Here is a 20,034-nt window from a genome sequence, read left to right as displayed (position 1 = left end):
TTTGAACTGCAGGATTACGTTTGTGTGGCACGAATAGCATCTTTCCTTCCACAGCACGCCGAGTCTGGCATTGCGCATTGCAACCCATATGATCCTCTCTGCAGCACACGATCACAACGTTTTCCTATTGTCACCTCTATATAAACACAGCATAAGAATAAGGAACTAGGTAATTCAGAAGGTACAGCGGTAGTAACTAGTAAGACTCCATAGGACTGTTGGTACGACACACACAGTTATGGCTTTTGGAAGCAATTATACCCGACGGGATTTAAGGAGCTAAAATCCCCTTATATTCAAAATTGAATAGCAAGGGGTTTCAGCTCCTCTCCGGCGGTATCCTTACTTCCAAACAAGCCCTTTAAGTTGCTAATTGGCGCTTCTTATTGCTCAAGTTGCATCCTTCTGCCAAGTTTTTCCACAGGATGCACTGAGTGGAGCCAGTGAACTTCAATGCATGGCTCTAGTGGTGTTAACCTCGAAAGACAGCCCGTTATCCTGGAGGCGCTGCTGGAGATCAGTAGGGCCAAAGACGGTGCCAGGCGTGTATACCCCGCCCTTGGGCAGGTTGGCACGCTGGCTCAGCAGGACGAGGGCGCACTGCACCAGCACGATCGGAGTTGTGACGTAACCGACCTCGGGTCCCGAAACCTTGGTGATCACCTCCTTGTCCGGCTTGCTTCTTCCGAGCTCCAACGAGCTATCCACGTTGCTGTAGCCGTGACCGACAAACCACATCTTGAACGAGGCGCTCTTCACCTCTTCCTCGGTCGGGCCGGCTCTGCTGAACAGCCCAGCGGAGAAAAACTCAGGGTACTTCAGCAGGAGGGACCTGCCGAAGGAGAAGTTGGCGAGCAGGCCGATGAAGATTCCGGTGAAGATGAAGCGCACAAGGATCAGCAGGGATCTGGAGGCGATCTTCACGCCAAAATGGGCAGGTTTGACAGAAGACCATAATTTCTTCCTATGATCAGCGTACTCTGGGGTTTCTTCTGCGCCAGGAAGGCCCTCAGGATGCTCAGTCAAGGTTGATAGAGTTCTCTTCACGACCACTGTGTCAGCGGAAGGCAGTTTCATAGCCCACATTCCCAGAGGATTGTGACCTTCAATCAGCGACCCTTTGGGAGGTGGAGGGCCTGGAATCTGCAAAAAAGAATAAATCTTAGCGGTAATCAAGATTCTATCCAGAAAAGTGTCATCTGAATCATGTGATGCCATTATGAGATTTCCATCCGAGTAATCTTAACTACTGGATATTCAGTAGTACTCAAGTTGTACACAAATGGTTGTCTAGCAAAGCAGTCAATCCTCATTTCAAAATAGATCATCTCAGGCAATGAATATAGGGACTAAAGTCTTAAATAGATGTGTGAATTATAATGTTAAACTTAAACATTCAAGGTTGCACATAGCACAAAATCTATTTAACTCCAAAATTTTAATCAATAAATTAAGCTAGTAGCTATCATGCCAGATCTACAGTAAGAATACCTAAAACTTCAGTGCCTAAGTTGTGGTATCAGTCAGATTTCTTGCAGTATCAACTGAAATATTCATTGGAGTACAAGTTTTATGGAGGTTGCAAATAAATATAAGCCCTCTCGATCAAGGAAATCAGAGTGGTAGGGAAGTAGGAGGTACTCAGGGAAAAATACTGAAAAGTAAAAAACAGGAAGGGACAGGAAAAAAAATAACGAGACAGTACCTATATTATATTTCCCCCCCTTTTTATTTAAATAAATGGTAAGTTGGTATTTACATTTTATAGTTTAGAGTCTTTAGAGTTAAAGAATGGAAACCCTGACCCTAACTATGGTTGGGACTGGTATATATATCAATAGATGTTGGGATTGGCCCATTACACAAGGGTGTGACGGTAATTACAAGGGCTAACCCCAAAACCCTAGACGGGTACTCTAACATTTAGATTAGACGAAATTAGTTTGTATGGGCTAATTTGAGTTAACATAGTTTTTTTTCCTTTTTCTCTTGAAAACGCGGGAGGACTGCGTCTCATTATATTAAGTAGAAAGAAGGATAAGGGTCTGGAAAACAGACCAGGTACAAGAGCCTCCTTACAGAGGAGGAAAGCATAAAAACATAAAGGGACTCAAAAGGAACCTAGAGACAACAATCTCACGGCAAGAAGGAGTGAAGGACAGGGAGAGAAAACTAGAATTCAGGGTGCTGGGTAGCCAAAAAGGAAATACCCTTGGCCCCAGCCATCTCCCATCTCATTCTCTCCTCCCCTGCTAACCTAAGAGATAGTGATAAATTTGGAGTCCAGCCATAAAAAACATAGCGATTCAGAGAGTTGAGGCCCTTCAAAGCAAGGCCATTCACACCCTCAGAGATCTATTCCCACCAGTTCATAAAAGATCTGCATCCAGGCTGTGGGGCTAAATTTTGAAAGCCAAATGGCCTAAGCATTGAGTTAACATAGTAAGCTGTTATATTTGAGTTCTTTGGTTTAAGTTTACGTTGATCGATTTAAGAGGTGAGCTGAATGGTTATTTTATGGAAAAGAATTAGTTTGATCCATCTAGCTGTGCTACCACTATTTTTAAAATCTGCTAGCTGGTTCTCGCTTATGGTTTATTACACTTGCAAGTCAACACCGATTCACCCAGGCTACAATACTCAAGCAACCAGTGAAACGCCAGTTAAGTGTCGGAGGCTGCCACATGAGTGGGGTCTAGGGAAGGGACAAACAGAGGCAAGCCTTCCCCGCAAATACGGAGAGGCCGCTTCAAACCTGCGACCTAATGACTCAGTGAGAACTGAGAAAGCTCTCATCATTGCACAAGGCCTGCCCTTCGAAAAATATTTTCATTACATTTACATAAATTCAATTTTGGAAATGTCCTTTTCAGATCAATGGCCAGCAAAACTCCGAGGGAAAAGTACCTAAAAGCACCACGGGTACACAGCAATCACTGTAGCAAAGCTCTTATTAAAATCTAAATAGTGGCATCACTAAATTCATATAATCTGCTTTCACTTGATAAAACAATGTTTCTCTCTTCCTTTTGTTATATATATGAAGTCTGGAGCTACTAATAAACACGTCGTTAATAGCTTTTGCATTCCTATGAACTTCACCTTATAAGCACATGGTGGTTTATTGATCCAAGGAACATTTTTCATACACTTGGGAACAAACCATGGCCATGAGGCTCAAGGCCAAGTTCAGTGTTTGTAGGCTTAAGAAATCGAACTGGTTCCCTATAGTGGAAAATGGTAGCGTTTGACAGCTATCAATGGCATCAACCATCACTCCATCAGCACAAACTAGCTGATGATACTTCAACTCAATTCATCTGCTCCTATAACTTGTCTCCAGATTTGTTGGAATAACTAAATTCTTTTCGCATTTACTCAGTAAAAATTAACACAGACGAATGCTTTTGAAATAATCAGTAAAAATTAACACAGATGAATGCTTTTGAAATCAAGTGGCATCTTAAAATCCTACTGCTATGCTCTGTGCTTCTTAAAATTCTTAGTCATGGACAACAAAAGGATGAATATAGGTAAATGCAAAATTACAGATACTGACATATATGGATATCTATTTATATTCTCAATTCAAAGAAACTCTCTTACGAAAATATATAACAGGCCACAAGGGCATATCAATAGCATATTAAATATGAAAAACTTACAACAGCTGCGATTTAAGGATATCAAAATGCAAACTACGAGCCTTTAATTTACCTAAAAGAAGTTGCAAAAGAATTAGATGAACTTTAACAAAATCAGACGACCATTCTTGTGTAGCAGTAGCACGACAAGTCGACAATCCACTCCATGCACGCACAGACACAGAAGGCATGGTAATCATCATTTGCATGTGACAGTACGGAGGCTGTTCTGATGGCACCACAGGACTATTTAGCAGTTGACACACAAGAATTGAATGATTGACTGAATAGTAACAGCCTAACAGGACTGAATAATTAACATATCGGCATGAAGGTGATAGTATGGGAAGGAAATTCATAAACGAGTTTAACAGGAAAAGAAAAAGAAAAAAAAGAGCTAGAGTAATGAGTTCATATACCAGCAGTCTACCCACATATAATCTTTATAATGACTATATCCAGGGGATATGAGAGCTAATTTCCAGATTCGTCTACAGCTTTGAAAGTTTAGTAGCAGAACAACTTTCACCATTAATTCCATCATAACACCTTGGCACACTAAGAGATTTTCGGCATACATATATTGAAACTAAGGGGGTGTTTGAAAACACTAGAGCTAATAGTTAGTTAGCTAAAAACATACTAGTAGAATTAGTTAGCTAACAAATAGTTAGTTAACTAGTAGCTAATTTACTAAAAAAATAGATAATAGTTGAACTATTAGCTAGGGTGTTTGGATGTCTCTAGCTAATTTTAGCCACTAACTATTATCTCTAGTGCATTCAAACACCCCCTAAGCTAATTTAAATCTCAGGAAGCATATATTTATCTATGTCAACATGGCTTGAGCAAAACAGAAGCAATTTTAGCACAAATCAAGCAGCAGTAGCTAATTCTACTATAGTAGACATGAATCTGAGATCTGTTCTGGCAACTATTGCAGTAAGTAGCCAGTGCCCACATCATGCCAAACTACATATAGATGTTCCTTCTGAGTTCCAACTCAAGTAGTTGCTCCAATGCATCCTTGATTATTTTAAGACCTACTAAGTCTAAGCCGATGTGAATACTGTTCTTGTGCAGCACTCAAGAAACATGTAAACGAATCCATTCAGAAGCAAAAAAAAATGGATATCAACTCACATTGGGCCGGGGTCGCCTGGGTCTGGACCGGCGCAGCGCCTGCAGCTGGCCAGCGTTGGCCACTCCGAGCACAGCTGACTCGTAGGTGCCGATGTTCCCGACGATCCTCTTGGTCGACTGCAGGCTCACGTACGCCTCTACGGTGGCCGGCGCGGACGGGGGCTCCCACTGCCTGGAGTGGAACAGGAAGCCGAGCTCGGCGGGGACAGAGTCGAACCCGCAGGCGGAGATGATGAGGGAGCCGCTCCTGGCGGCGGGCTCGTGGAGCTCGGACTCGACGCGCTCCATGAACTCGGGCTCCCCGGAGATGTCGAGGCAGTCGGCGCCCGCGGCCGCGCAGGCCGCCGCCACGGCGTGGCCGTGGAGGCGGAAGGGCCCCGCGCAGGAGAGCACGACGCGGGCGCGAGAGGCGAGCGCCGCGAGGGAGGCCGGGTCGGAGGTGTCGGCGACGAGGATGGGCACGTCCTCGGGCGGCGGGGCCGGGGCCGCGGCCCAGCGGAGCGCGGCTGCGATGCGGTCCCTGCTGCGGCCGGCGACCGCGAGGGAGCGGAGCGGGGAGGCGGATGAGGAGGCGTTGAGGAACTTGAGGGCCTCGCGGATGACGTACTTGCCGGTGAAGCCCGAGGCCCCGAATATGACGACGTCGAACATCTCCGGCTCCGGCGGCGCCATGGCGGGCGGCACGGGGCGGGCGCGACGACGGTTTGGAGAAAGGTCGGTGAGCGCTGGGGTGCTCGGCTACTCGCGGAGTGGTTCGTAAAAGTGGTGCGACTCGACTCGACGACTCGTGTCGTCTGCGGTGTGCCTTTCAGGTTTCAGCGGCCGACAGGGCAGCGCCGTGGGCGGAGCTTACGAGAGGCCGTTTTCGGAGAGTTCCACCTGCCCCTTATCCAAAGAGAATCACTTTTAATCAGTTAAATATTTAAATTATCAATTTGTTTATGTGGGATTATAAAGAAATCTCTTCTTCGTTTACATTACAAGGCTAGAGGTAAAAAAACTGTTTCACCCTGGTTGTCGTTGTATTATGGTGAAGATCGCTTAGACCTTAAGGTTCAGTAAAAGAAGTGAATTTAAGTGTCGGCGTTTCGAACTCGGGGTCCCTGGACCCACGAGTAAATTGTCACCGCGTGCCCCAACCCAGATAGGTTGGCGCGAGACGGAGCGCGAAGGGGAAGAAGCCGGAGGGAGACAGACGTAAAAGGGGAAACCCGCGGCCTTCGTGTTTGTCTCGCGCCCAGGTCGGGTACGCTTGCAGTAGGGGGTTACAAGTGTCCACGCGGGAGGGAGCAGGCGGCTTACGCGAGCGTCGTCCCGTCCTTCCCCGCACGGCCAACCCTCTGTAAGAGAGCCCTAGACCTTCCTTTTATAGGCGTAAGGAGAGGATCCAGGTGCACAATGAGGGGTGTAGCAGTGTGCTAACGTGTCTAGCGGAGGAGAGCTAGTGCCCTAAGTACATGCCATCGTGGCAACCGGAGAGGTTTTGGCACCCGGTTCGTGTGGTGTCGTGGCCGTCGGAGGAGTGCTGGAGCCGCGGAAGGACAGCTGTCGGGGATGTCGAGTCCTTGCTGACGTCTCCTTGCTTTCGTAAGGGGGCTGAGAGCCGTCGTCGTCATGGAGCATGCGAGGCGCCATCATTACTTGTTTACCGGAGCGAGCCAGATGGGACGCTGGTCTTGTTCCCCGTAGACAGAGCTAGCTAGGGGTAGGGTAATAATGGCCCCGCCTGTGACGTGGTCGGTCCGAGCCCTGGGTTGGGCGAGGCGGAGGCTCCTCCGAGGTCGAGTATGTCTTCCAAGGCCGAGGTCGAGTCCGAGCCCCTGGGTCGGGCGAGGCGGAGACCGTCGGCTGAGGCTAGGGCTGAGTCCGAGCCCTGGGGTCGGGCGAAGCGGAGTTCGTCGTCTTCCGGGGCTGAGCCCGAGTCTGAGTCCTGGTGTCGGGCGATGCGGAGTTCGTCGTCTTCCGGGGCTGAGCCCGAGTCCGAGCCCTGGGGTCGGGCGAAGCGGAGTTCGTCGTCTTCCGGGGCTGAGCCCGAGTCCGAGCCCTGGGGTCGGGCGAAGCGGAGTTCGTCGTCTTCCGGGGCTGAGCCCGAGTCCGAGCCCTGGGGTCGAGCGATGCGGAGTTCGTCGTCTTCCGGGGCTGAGCCCGAGTCCGAGCCCTGGGGTCGGGCGAAGCGGAATTCGTCGTCTTCCGGGGATGAGCCCGAGTCCGAGCCCTGGGGTCGGGCGATGCGGAGTTTTCTATGGCGCCTGAGGCCGGACTTGGCTGCTGTCAGCTTCACTCTGTCGAGTGGCACAGCAGTTGGAGCGGCGCAGGCGGCGCTGTCCTCTTGTCAGGCCGGTCAGTGGAGCGGCGAAGTGACTGCGGTCACTTCGGCTCTGTTGACTGGAGGGCGCGTGTCAGGATAAAGGTGTCAGGCCACCTTTGCATTAAATGCTCCTGCGATTCAGTCGGTCCGTGCGGCGATCGGGCCAAGGTTGCTTCTTGGCGAAGACTGGGCCTCGGGCGAGCCGAAGGTGTGTCTGTTGCTTGAGGGGGCCCTCGGGCGAGACGTGAATCCTCCGGGGTCGGTCGCCCTTGTCCGAGGCTGGGCTCGGGCGATGCGAGATCGCGTCCCTTGAGTGGACCGAGCCTTGACTTAATCGCACCCATCAGGCCTTTGCAGCTTTGTGCTGATGGGGTTACCAGCTGAGATTAGGAGTCTTGGGGGCACCCCTAATTATGGTCCCCGACACTAAGTTTCAGATTCCAGCAGATACACCTAGACTAGTTTCATTATTAGAACACCTCCAACAAAGTACTACATATTAAAGTGTTTAGAGCATTAAAAACAAATTACGCTCCAACAGTTAAGAAAATGTATGATGCAGTAAACAAGAATAATGAACTAGCATGACGTGTAGTATATTTGGATCTATTTAGGATATGCCCTATATTTTTTGACAAATATTTGTAAAATAGAGTATTGTTGGAGTTGTTTTTATTAGTTAAACTTTATATTTTAAGATAGGGCACGGATGGATATCCTCTTTTGCGTTTAGGTGTGTTTGATTCGGCTTTTGAAACATGTTTCTCCTTTGGAAAAGTAGAAGATGAACGAAAGGAGTTCATCTTTTCCGCAGCTACTTTGAAAAGGTAATTTTTTTTAGTAAAATTTTAAAATAGCTTAGACCCTGCTTTTAATGTTTATTGAAGTTTGTTATATTGATAAATAGATACAATAGAGTGAAAGTGAAAGTAAAATAGGATTAAAATAATTAATGAAATAAAAATATTTTTTTAAAAAAATATTACATATCGAATTAAACAAATTTTTATTTGTAAAAAATATTAGGGCCACAAATGTGAAAACAATTTTTTAATTAGATATATTGATTAAGAGATATAGTTAAACTGTAATTTATTTAAAGTGGACAACTCACAACAGTTTGAACCAAAGGACTTTCGACTTTTTTTCTCACAGAAATGTAGATAGTTTGCATTTTGTCAGATGTGCATAAGTTACTTTGAAATGAAAGCATTTCTAAGCATACATGATTGTTTTGATATATTTAACATTTTGGACCACATTTGCACCACTTAGCCTGTTTTTGCAATTTTTTTGGAAAAATCTTTTAAATTCTTTTGCAATTAGCCGATGGTATAAGAATATGATTTCAAAAGCATTGTTAAGTTTTGAAAGATTCTCCCCCTATTTTAAATGCTTTTCCTTTGGCTAAATAAAAGCTCCCCTGAAAAGGTTCTTCCCCTTAGCTATCAAGAGGGTTTTTGCACATGATTCAAATTTAGAAAAAGTTTTTAGAAAACGGTGTGGTGATGCGGTCCTTTTGCTTTGGCCTATTAATTTCTCCCCCTTTGGCATTAAGCGCCAAAAACAGAGAAATCGTGAGACCTTTTTCAATAAAGATATGAATGTGAATACATGAGTAGGACAAAGGATATATAATACCGACAGAGTCGTAGTGGAAGCCTTGCCTTTGCCTATTGCTTCATTTCCCTTTCAATCTAAGACTAAGTATAAAAATACTCTCGGAAGCACATTGGTCTTAGCTTTGGCACAAAAAGAATAAGAAATATGCATTTGTACTAAATGAAAGAGACGTGATCAAGGGTATAAAATGAGCAATGTGTGCAAGATTTCAATCAAGCTTTTGAGAATCTAACATGTTTAGCTCATTCCTAAGCTTGCTAAAAGTCTATTCTTCTAGGGTCTTGGTGAAGATATGGACTAATTGGTTGTGGGTGCTAACATAGACAGTTTTGAAAGTCGCCTAAAGGGGGGTGAATAGGCGTAATCTGAAATCTACAACTTTAAACACACACTACAAGACGGGGTTAGCGTTAGAACTTAAAACAAGTCCGGGAGAGAGGGAGAAAACAAATCAAATGGAAATCAAACGAATGAACACGGTGATTTGTTTTACCGAGGTTCGGTTCTAAAGAACCTAGTCCCCGTTGAGGTGGTCACAAAGACCGGGTCTCTTTCAACCCTTTCCCTCTCTCAAACGGTCACATAGACCGAGTGAGCTTTCTCCTTAATCAAACGGGTCACTTAGACCCCGCAAGGACCACCACACACTTAGGTGCCTCTTGCTTTGATTACAAGTCACTTTGGAACAAGAATGAGGAAGGAAGGAAGCGATCCAAGCAACAAGAGCGCAAATGAACACGAACACACACTCTCTCAAGTCACTAGGTGGTTGGAATGAATTTGGGACATGGAGAGGCTTTTGATCTTTTGATTTGTGTCTAGGAGTGAATGCACTAGCTCTTGTATTGAATGAACACTTCAGAAGACTTGGATGCTTGGAGTTGTGGTGGTTGGGGGTATTTATAGCCCTCAACCACCAAGTGACCGTTGGGAAAGTCTGCTAGCGATGGGCGCACCGGACAGTCCGGTGCGCCACCGGACAGGTCCTATCCACTGTCCGGTGTGCCGCCACATCACCCAACCGTTAGGGTTCGGAGTGAAGTCGATCGTTAGAGCTTTGTCTCCTTGCGGCACCGGACAGTCCGGTGCGCCACCGGACAGGTCCTGTTCACTGTCTGGTGCGCCTCTGACTCTGCTGCTTTGACTCTATGCGCACTGTTCCTTTGTCAGCAGCTTTTGCAGTCGACCGTTGCGCTGGATAGTCGTTACTCCGCTGGCGCGCGCCTGCTGAAACCCGAGAGTGGCTGGTCCAACCCTGTACGGACCTGGTGCACCGGACACTGTCCGGTGCGCTAAACTAGAGCACACTTGGTTTCTTTTGCTCCTTCAAACTGGATCCCTAACTTGAATATTTATTGGTTTGTATTGAACCTTTTTGCACCTGTTGAAAGGGAAATAGGGTCAAACCTTTTCCTAAATGATTTTGGTGGTTGAATTGCCCAACACAAACAATTGGACTAACTAGTTTGCTCTAGATTATAAGTTCTACAAGTGCCAAAGGTTCAACACAAACCAATAAAAATTCCAAGAAAGGGTTCAAATAGAAAGGAGCAAAATCAACCGAAGGTTGCCCTGGTCTAGCGTATCGGACTGTCCGGTGTGCCACCAGACAGTGTCCGGTGCACCACCAGACAGTGTCCGGTGCACCAGGGAGATCCACTCTGAACTGCTCAGCTTCGGGAATTTGGGGAGCCGCTCCGCTATAATTCACTGGACTGTCCGGTGTAGCACCGGACTGTCCGGTGGGCCAAGCGGAGCAACGGTCGCCAGCGCAACGGTCGAATTCAACGGTCGGCTGATGAAAGTCGCTTAGAGGGGGGTGGATAGGCGAAACCTGAAAATTACAATTCTAAATACAAACTAGATCCCTTGATTAGTGGTTAGAACAAGATTCACAATTATCGGAGTACAAAACTAAGTCCTTTGCTTGCAATGAGTATTGTTTCAAAGAGTGCGGAATTTAATCAATAGCAATACTACTAGAAATGTTAGTGGAGAATAATGCAAGAGGACTTAGATAAGAAGAGAATAAACTCAAGTTCTTTCTTGCAAGGAGTTGCTTCTCTAAAAGAGAATTTAACTTGAAGCAACACAAAATAATATTAGCAAAGAGTAGCGCAAGAGAACTTAGAAAGGGAGAGAACAAACAAATCACAAGCAATAAACACAAGAGACACGGGTGATTTGTTTTACCGAGGTTCGGCCCTCGAATGCCTAGTCCCCGTTGAGGAGTCCACTAAGGATGGGTCTCTTTCAACCCTTTCCCTCTCTCCACCGATACCAAAGATCGGCGAGCTCTTCTTCTTCTCAAGGATCACTTAAGACCCCGCAAGGATCACCACACACTTAGGTGTCTCTTGCTAGCTTTACAAGCCTCCAAAACTTTGGAGGAAGTTCAATGGGAGTCAAAACTCCACGCACAAATGAACGCAAGATGTAGCACACACTTTCTCTTAATCAATCTCACAAGGCACTAGAGCTAAACTCCCACAAGAGGCTCTCTTTTGCTTGCTCTCTCTTTTGTGGCACTTGTGTGGTTTGTAGTAGTCTAAATCTTGTGTATAAGATGGATCAATGAATAGAGGTGGTTGGGAGGGCTTGAATATGTCAACTATATGACTTGGAATGTTGTTTGGGCTCCCACACCTTGAAGTGGCCGGTTGGGGTGGTATTTATAGCCACCAACCAAATTGTAGCCGTTGGAGAAGGCTGCTGGCGATGGGCGCACCGGACAGTCTGGTGCGCTACCGGACAGTGTCCGGTGTGCCGCCACGTCATCCTGTCGTTAGGGCTTGGAGCTGGTCGACCGTTGGAGGCTCTGTCCTCATGTGGCACCGAACAGTCTGGTGCCCCTCTGACCTGCTGCTCTGACTTCTGCCGCGGTACTATGCTGCACTGTTCATCCGTCAGAGTCAACCGTTGCACGCAGATAGTCGTTGCTCCGCTGGTGCACCGGACAGTCCGGTAGCACACTGGACAGTCCGGTGAATTATAGCGGAGCTATGCCTGGGAAACCCAAAGCTGAGAAGTTTGAGTTGATTCACCCTGGTGCACTGGACACTGTCCGGTGGTGCACCGAACACTGTCTGGTGGTGCACCGGACTGTCCGGTGAGCCAACGGCCGCCAGCGCAACGGTCGGGCGCCAAATCCGCGGGCGACGCGTGGCTCGCTCCAACGGTCGGCAGGCTTCCGGCGAACTGGCCGCTCTCGGGAGTTTTTGGCGGTGTACGACTATGATTCACCGGACTGTCCGGTGGTGCACCGGATAGTGTCCAGTGTGCCAACTGCCACCAATCTGCAACGGTCGGCTGCGCCCGATATGGAAGGGAATCGGGCACCGAACATGAACAGTGGCTGTCCGGTGGCACACCGGACTGTCCGGTGCGCCACCCGACAGAAGGCAACTTTGGCCTTCCAAGAATGCCTCCAACGGCTCCTAGCTGCCTTGGGGCTATAAAAGGGACCCCTAGGTGCATGGAGGAGAAAACCAAGCATTCCTTGATCATTCCTAAGCACCAAGACTCCATTCTCGCGCATTCAATTCTTTGAGATAGTGACTTGAGCCCCATTTGAGTAGAGAACTCCTCGAGTTGTGTTGTGAGCTCAAGTTGTGGCTTATGTGCGTGATTGTGCTCGTGTTTTGAGTCTTGTGTGTGTTGCTCTCCCCTCCCTTACTTCCGTGCTTCTTTGTGATCATCAATTGTAAGGGCGAGAGGCTCCAAGTTGTGGAGATTCCTCGCGAACGGGAGAAAGCATAAGAAAGGAAAACTCGTGGTATTCAAGTTGATCATTGAATCACTTGAAACGGGTTGAGTGCAACCCTCGTCCGTTGGGACGCCACAACGTGGAGTAGGCAAGTGTTATACTTGGCTGAACCACGGGATAAAACCACCGTGTCTCTTGTGATTGCTTTTCTGTGATATCTTGTGTTAGCAAGAGCTCGCTTCTTAGCCATGCTAACACTTAACCAAGCTTTGTGGCTATAAGTATTTGATTTTTATAGGATCACCTATTCACCCCCCTCTAGGTGCTCTCAATTGGTATCGGAGCCATTCTCTTCACGAAATGGACTAACCGCCCGAAGAGATGGATCCTAAGGGAAAGAGGATGGTGGTCAACGACAAAGAGGAGTCCTTCCTCAACGAGCCAAGGGACGACAAGCCCACTCACTCTGGCTCGAGTCACAAGAAGAAGGACAGGAAGAAGAAGAGGCGCATCAAGAAGATCGTCTACTACAACAACGATTAGTCTTCTTCTTCCCCAAGAGATGACGACGACGAGAAAAAGAAACCGGTTAACTCAAATTTTTCATTTGATTATTCTCGTATTCTGTATAATTCCAATGCCCATTTGCTTTCTATTCCACTTGGTAAACCTCCACACTTTGATGGAGAGGACTACACTTTTTGGAGTCACAAAATGCGTAGTCACCTTTTCTCTCTCCATCCTAGTATTTGGAAGATAGTTGAGAATGGAATGCAATTTGATAGTACGGATAACCCTGTATTCATTAACGAACAAATTCATAAGAATGCACAAGCTACCACTGTTTTATTAGCATCATTGTGTAGGGATGAATACAACAAGGTGAGCGGCTTGGACAACGCCAAGCAAATATGGGACACCCTCAAGATATCGCATGAGGGGAACGACGCCACCATGATCACCAAAATGGAGTTGGTGGAAGGCGAGCTAGGAAGGTTTGCCATGATCAGGGGAGAGGAGCCAACGCAAACGTACAACAGGCTCAAAACCCTGGTCAACAAGATCAGGAGCTATGGAAGCACGAGATGGACGGACCACGACATCGTCCAACTTATGCTCAGGTCTTTCACTGTTATTGATCCTCATCTTGTGAACCTCATCCGTGAAAATCCCAGGTACACAAAGATGACTCCCGAGGAGATTCTTGGGAAGTTTGTGAGCGGGCGGATGATGGTGAAGGAAGCGCGATACGTTGATGATGCTCTCAATGGCCCCCTACCCGTCTACGAGCCTCAACCCGTTGCTCTCAAAGCAACAAGCAATAGGGAGGCGCTACCTAGCAAGGTGGCACAAGTTGAGGCGGCCGGGCTAAACGAGGACGAGATGGCCCTAATCATAAAGCGCTTCAAGACCGCATTGAAAGGACGCAAGGAGTACCCTAACAAGAACAAAGCAAAGGGAAAGCGCTCCTACTTCAAGTGCGGTAAGACTGGTCATTTTATAGCAAATTGTCCCGATAACTCTAGTGACCAGGAACAAGGAAAGGGTGGGAAGAAAGAGAAGAAAAAGAGCTATAGGAAGGCAAAGGGAGAGGCACACATCGGAAAAGAATGGGACTCAGACTGCTCATCCTCCGATTCCGACGATGAAGGACTTGCTGCCTCAGCCTTGAACAAGTCCTCTCTCTTCCCCAACAAATGCCACACCTGCCTCATGGCAAAGGAGAAAAAGGTAAGCGTTCGTGAAACTCCTAAGTATACTACTTCAAGCGATGATGAATCTAGTGATGGTGAAGTAGACTATACTGAATTATTTAAGGGGTTAGATAGATCAAAAGTAGATAAAATAAATGAGTTGATTGATGCTTTAAATGGAAAGGATAGACTACTAGAGAGGCAAGAGGACATTTTGTATGAGGAACATGACAAATTTATTAGTGTTCAAAAGTCTCTTGCCTTAGAAATTAAGAGGAATGAATTACTGTCTTCTGAGTTATCTATGTGCAATGAATCTATCTCTAGTTTAAAGAGCATTAATGATGATTTAAATGCTAAATTAGAAGAAGCAAATAAGTCTAGTTCAATTGTAGAACATGTTAGTATGTGTAATAGATGTAAGGATTTTAATGTTGATGCATGTGTTGAACACCTTACTTCTATTGCAAGATTAAATGGTGAAGTGGCAAGTCTTAATGCTCAACTTAAGATTTGCAAAAATGACTTTGATAAGTTAAAATTTGCTAGGGATGCCTACACCATTGGTAGACATCCCTCAATTAAGGATGGGCTCGGCTTTCGGAAGGAAGCCAAGAACTTAACAAGCCAAAGGGCTCCCATTCTCAACAAGGAGAAAGGGAAGGCCCCTATGGCTAGTAGCATTCAAAGGAATCATGCGTTCATTTATGATATAAAATTTTCTAGGAATGCTCATTATAATAGGAGTTATGATGCTTATGATTCACATGCTATGATTGCTTCAAGTTCTACTTCTGTGCATGGTAGAAGTAGGCCTAGGAAGGGAAATGTTATTCATCATGTGCCTAGGAAAATGCATAATGAATCTGCTACTGTTTTTCATGCCTGCAACACTGATTTTGTACTTTCATGTAAAAATAAGAAAGTGGTTGCTAGGAAGTTGGGGGCCAAGTGCAAGGGAGACAAGACTTGCATTTGGGTCCCAAAGACTATTATGACTAACCTTGTAGGACCCAACAAGAGTTGGGTACCTAAAACCCAAGCCTAAATTATCTTGCAGGTTTATGCATCTGGGGGCTCAAGCTGGATTATCGACAGCGGATGCACAAACCACATGACAGGGGAGAAGAAGATGTTCACCTCCTACGTCAAGAACAAGGACTCCCAAGACACGATTATCTTTGGAGATGGGAACCAAGGCAAGGTCAAAGGCTTGGGCAAGATTGCCATCACAAATGAGCACTCTATTTCTAATGTATTTTTAGTAGAGTCGCTAGGCTATAATCTCCTGTCTGTTAGTCAATTGTGCCACATGGGCTACAATTGTTTGTTTACAAATGTTGATGTATCTGTCTTTAGAAGGAGTGATGGTTCATTAGCGTTTAAGGGTATACTAGATGGCAAACTCTACTTAGTTGATTTTTCGAAAGAGGAGGCCGATCTAGATGCATGCTTAATCGCTAAGACTAGTATGGGTTGGTTGTGGCATCGCCGTCTAGCACATGTTGGGATGAAGAACCTCCACAAACTTCTAAAGGGAGAGCATGTGTTAGGGCTAACAAATGTATGTTTCGAAAAAGATAGACCTTGTGTAGCTTGTCAAGCAGGTAAACAAGTGGGAAGTACTCATCACAGCAAGAATGTGATGACCACATCAAGACCCCTGGAGCTACTTCATATGGACCTCTTCGGACCCATCGCCTACCTTAGCATCAGGGGAAGTAAGTATGGTCTTGTTATTGTTGATGATTTTTCCCGCTTCACTTGGGTATTCTTTTTGCAGGATAAAACAGAAACCCAAGGGACCCTAAAGCACTTTCTAAGGAGAGCTCAAAATGAATTTGAGCTCAAAGTGAAAAAGATAAGGAGCGACAACGGGTCCGAGTTCAAGAATCTTCAAGTGGAGGAGTACCTTGAGGAGGAAGGAATCAAGCATGAGTTCTCCACTCCCTACACACCACAGCAAAACGGTGTGGTAGAGAGGAAGAACAGGACGCTCATAGACATGGCGAGGACGATGCTTGGAGAATTCAAGACGCCCGAGCGATTTTGGTCAGAAGCTGTGAACACAGCTTGCCATGCCATAAACCGGCTCTACCTTCATCGCCTCCTCAAGAAGACTTCGTATGAACTTTTGACTGGTAACAAACCCAACATTTCGTACTTTCGTGTATTTAGGAGTAAATGTTATATTCTAGTGAAGAAAGGTAGAAATTCTAAATTTGCTCCCAGAGCTGTAGAAGGGTTTTTGCTAGGTTATGACTCAAATACAAAGGCGTATAGAGTCTTCAACAAATCATCGGGTTTAGTTGAAGTCTGTAGCGACGTTGTATTTGATGAAACTAATGGCTCTCCAAGGGAGCAAGTTGATCTTGATGATATAGATGAAGACGATGTTCCGACGGCCGCAATACGCACCATGGCAATTTGAGATGTGCGACCACAGGAACAACAAGGGCGAGATCAACCTTCTTCCTCAACAATGGTGCAACCCCCAACTCAAGATGATGAACATGTTCATCAAGAAGAGGCGTGTGATCAAGGGGGAGCACAAGAAGAACAAGTGATAGAGGAAGAAGTACCATTGGCCCCTCCAACTCAAGTCCGAGCAACAATTCAAAGGAATCACCCTATCGATCAGATTCTGGGTGACATAAGCAATGGAGTAACTACTCGCTCACGATTAGCTAATTTTTGTGAGCATACTCGTTTGTCTCTTCTATTGAGCCTTTCAGGGTAGAAGAGGCCTTGCAAGATCCGGACTGGGTGTTGGCCATGCAGGAAGAGCTCAACAACTTCAAGCAAAATGAAGTTTGGACCCTGGTGCCACGTCCCAAGCAAAATGTTGTGGGAACCAAGTGGGTGTTCCGCAACAAGCAAGACGAGCACGGGGTGGTGACACGTAACAAGGCTCGACTTGTGGCAAAAGGTTATGCCCAAGTCGCAGGTTTGGATTTTGAGGAGACTTTTGCTCATGTGGCTAGGCTAGAGTCCATTAGAATATTGTTAGCCTATGCCGCTCACCACTCCTTCAGGTTGTTTCAAATGGACGTGAAGAGCGCTTTCCTTAATGGGCCAATCAAGGAGGAGGTGTACGTGGAACAACCCCCTGGCTTTGAGGATGAACGGTACCCCGACTATGTGTGTAAGCTCTCTAAGGCGCTCTATGGACTTAAGCAAGCCCCAAGAGCATGGTATGAATGCCTTAGAGATTTTCTAATTGCTAATGCTTTCAAGGTTGGGAAAGCCGATCCAACTCTTTTCACTAAGACTTGTAACGGTGATCTTTTTGTGTGCCAAATTTATGTCGATGACATAATATTTCGTTCTACTAATCAAAAGTCTTGTTAGGAGTTTAGCAGGGTGATGACTCAGAAATTGGAGATGTCGATGATGGGCGAGTTGAACTACTTCCTTGGGTTCCAAGTGAAGCAACTCAAGGACGGCACCTTCATCTCCCAAATGAAGTACACGCAAGACTTGCTCAAGCAGTTCGGGATGAAGGACTCCAAGCCCGCAAAGACACCAATGGGAACCGACGGACATGTCGACCTCAACAAAGGAGGTAAGTCCGTTGTATGATAGGATCCTTGCTTTATTTATGTGCTAGTAGACCGGATATTATGCTAAGCGTATGCATGTGTGCTAGATTTCAATCCGATCCAAGGGAGTGTCACCTTGTGGCTGTTAAGCAAATTCTTAGGTATTTAGTTGCTACGCCTTGCTTCAGGATCTGGTATCCAAAGGGGTCTACCTTTGACTTGATTGGATATTTAGACTCTGATTATGCTGGATGCAAGGTTGATAGGAAGAGTACATCAGGGACGTGCCAATTCCTAGGAAGGTCCCTGGTGTCTTGGAGTTCTAAGAAACAAACGTCTGTTGCCCTATCCACCGCTGAGACCGAGTATGTTGCCGCAGGACAGTGTTGCACGCAACTACTTTGGATGAGGCAAACCCTCCGGGACTTTGGCTATAATCTGAGCAAAGTCCCACTCCTATGTGACAATGAGAGTGCAATCCGCATGGCGGATAATCCTGTTGAACACAGCCACACTAAGCACATAGACATCCGGCATCACTTTTTGGGAGACCACCAGCAAAAGGGAGATATCAAAGTGTTTTATGTTAGCACCGAGAACCAGCTAGCCGATATATTTACCAAGCCTTTAGATGAGAAGACCTTTTGCAGGCTGCGTAGTGAGCTAAATGTCTTAGATTCGCGTAACTTGGATTGATCTATAACATACATGTGTTTTATGCCTTTGATCATGTTACCTTATGCATTTATATGATTTATTGCTTATTTATGGTGCTCAAGTTGTGCAAGAAATCCCTGGACCTCACAAGTCCATGTGTGAGTGATGCACATATTTAGGGGGAGATGTGCTACAACTTGACCCCTTGAGACTAACCATGTGGTTGAGTTTACTTGATTTAGTCTCAAGAGTGAATTGAAAGGGAAAGGTGAACTTGGACCATGCAAGACTTTCACTACACTCCGATGTGAGGGTAATTAACTCCAAGTTCATATCTATGCTCTTATTGCCTTTTTGCTCTTAATTGACAATTTTGGTGAGGCAATAGGGTTAATGGGCCAAAAATGATCCCGTTTTGGTGCTTAATGCCAAAGGGGGAGAAATTAAGGCCAAAGCAAATGGATCAGCTACCACCTGAGAATTTTGAAAATAGTAGAGTTAGAACTTTTGATTTGTCAAAATACTCTTATTGTCAAAATTTGGTCTCTTATGGGGAGATTTTATGATTATGGAAAAAAGGGGGAGTTTTTGGTACTTAATCAATTTTTCATTCGGATTATTTCTCTCTGTGCCTAAACATGTGTGTTTGACTTAGAGATAGGAAAATGATTTTGATTTGCAAAAATAAACCAAGTGGTGGCAAAGAATGATCCAAATAGGCCAAATTAGAGTTAAAAACAATTTGGTCTTCAATTTGAATCGATGTTGCATGTTTTGCATTTCTTTTGGATGTGTTGGCATAAATCACCAAAAAGGGGGAGATTGAAAGGGAAATGTGCCGTTGGGAAATTTCTATTATGTTTTGGTGATTAAGTGTCCAACACATTTAAATAAGCTCTCATGTGCTAAACAAAGAGAGAAGTGATAATCAAGGCAAAGGTATGGTTCTAGACTTAGTACATTGGTTTTTGTGTGTACTAATACATTTGTCTGAAGTGCTAGAATCAGAAAAGAGAAGAAGAAAAGAACTTGGCCGGAGCAGCCAAGACTCAGCTCGGTCTGGCACACCGGACTGTCCGGTGGTGCACCGGACAGTGTCCGGTGCGCCAGGCTGGCTTCCGGCGAACTGGCCGCTCTCGGGAGTTTTTGGCGGTGTACGACTATAATTCACTGGACTGTCCGGTGGTGCACCGGACTGTCCGGTGAGCCAACGGCCGCCAGTGCAACGGTCGACCGCCAAATCCGCGGGCGACGCGTGGCTCGCTCCAACGGTCGGCAGGGGGCACCGGACTGTGTGGTGTGCATCGGACAGTGTTCGGTGCGCCAACTGCCACCAATCTGCAATGGTCGGCTGCGCCCAATTTGGAAGGGAATCGGGCACCGGACATGAACAGTGGCTGTCCGGTGGCACACCGGACTGTCCGGTGCGCCACCCGACAGAAGGCAACTTTGGCCTTCCAAGAATGCCTCCAATGGCTCCTAGCTGCCTTGGGGCTATAAAAGGGACCCCTAGGCGCATGGAGGAGAAAACCAAGCATTCCTTGATCATTCCTAAGCACCAAGACTCCATTCTCGCGCATTCAATTCTTTGAGATAGTGAATTGAGCCCCATTTGAGTAGAGAACTCCTCGAGTTGTGTTGTGAGCTCAAGTTGTGGCTTGTGTGCGTAATTGTGCTCGTGTTTTGAGTCTTGTGTGTGTTGCTCTCCCCTCCCTTA

General features: G+C 46.2%; 1 protein-coding gene across 1 annotated transcript; it reads right to left on the bottom strand.

Moving 5' to 3' along the window:
- Positions 1–27: 27 nt before the first annotated feature.
- Positions 28–5,550, bottom strand: LOC100282082 (uncharacterized). The gene is made up of 2 exons (NM_001154995.2): positions 4,788–5,550; positions 28–1,143 (listed from the first exon to the last, which is right to left on the bottom strand). The coding sequence occupies exons 1-2, from the start codon at positions 5,457–5,459 to the stop codon at positions 451–453; spliced, it is 1,365 nt and encodes a 454-aa protein (NP_001148467.2). The 5' UTR covers positions 5,460–5,550; the 3' UTR covers positions 28–450.
- Positions 5,551–20,034: the final 14,484 nt, after the last annotated feature.

Source organism: Zea mays, chromosome 7 (genome assembly GCF_902167145.1).
Source record: "Zea mays cultivar B73 chromosome 7, Zm-B73-REFERENCE-NAM-5.0, whole genome shotgun sequence".
Taxonomy (NCBI): Eukaryota; Viridiplantae; Streptophyta; class Magnoliopsida; order Poales; family Poaceae; genus Zea; species Zea mays.
Note: the sequence above shows the minus strand (reverse complement) of the source record. Positions and strands in the feature narration are given on the sequence as shown.

Excerpts from the sequence above, each read along its gene's own strand:
- LOC100282082 (NM_001154995.2), bottom strand. The coding sequence starts at position 5,459 with ATGGCGCCGCCGGAGCCGGAGATGTTCGACGTCGTCATATTCGGGGCC. Across the intron at positions 1,144-4,787 it reads CCAGGCGACCCCGGCCCAAT|ATTCCAGGCCCTCCACCTCC; the intron begins GTGAGTTGATAT and ends TCTTTTTTGCAG.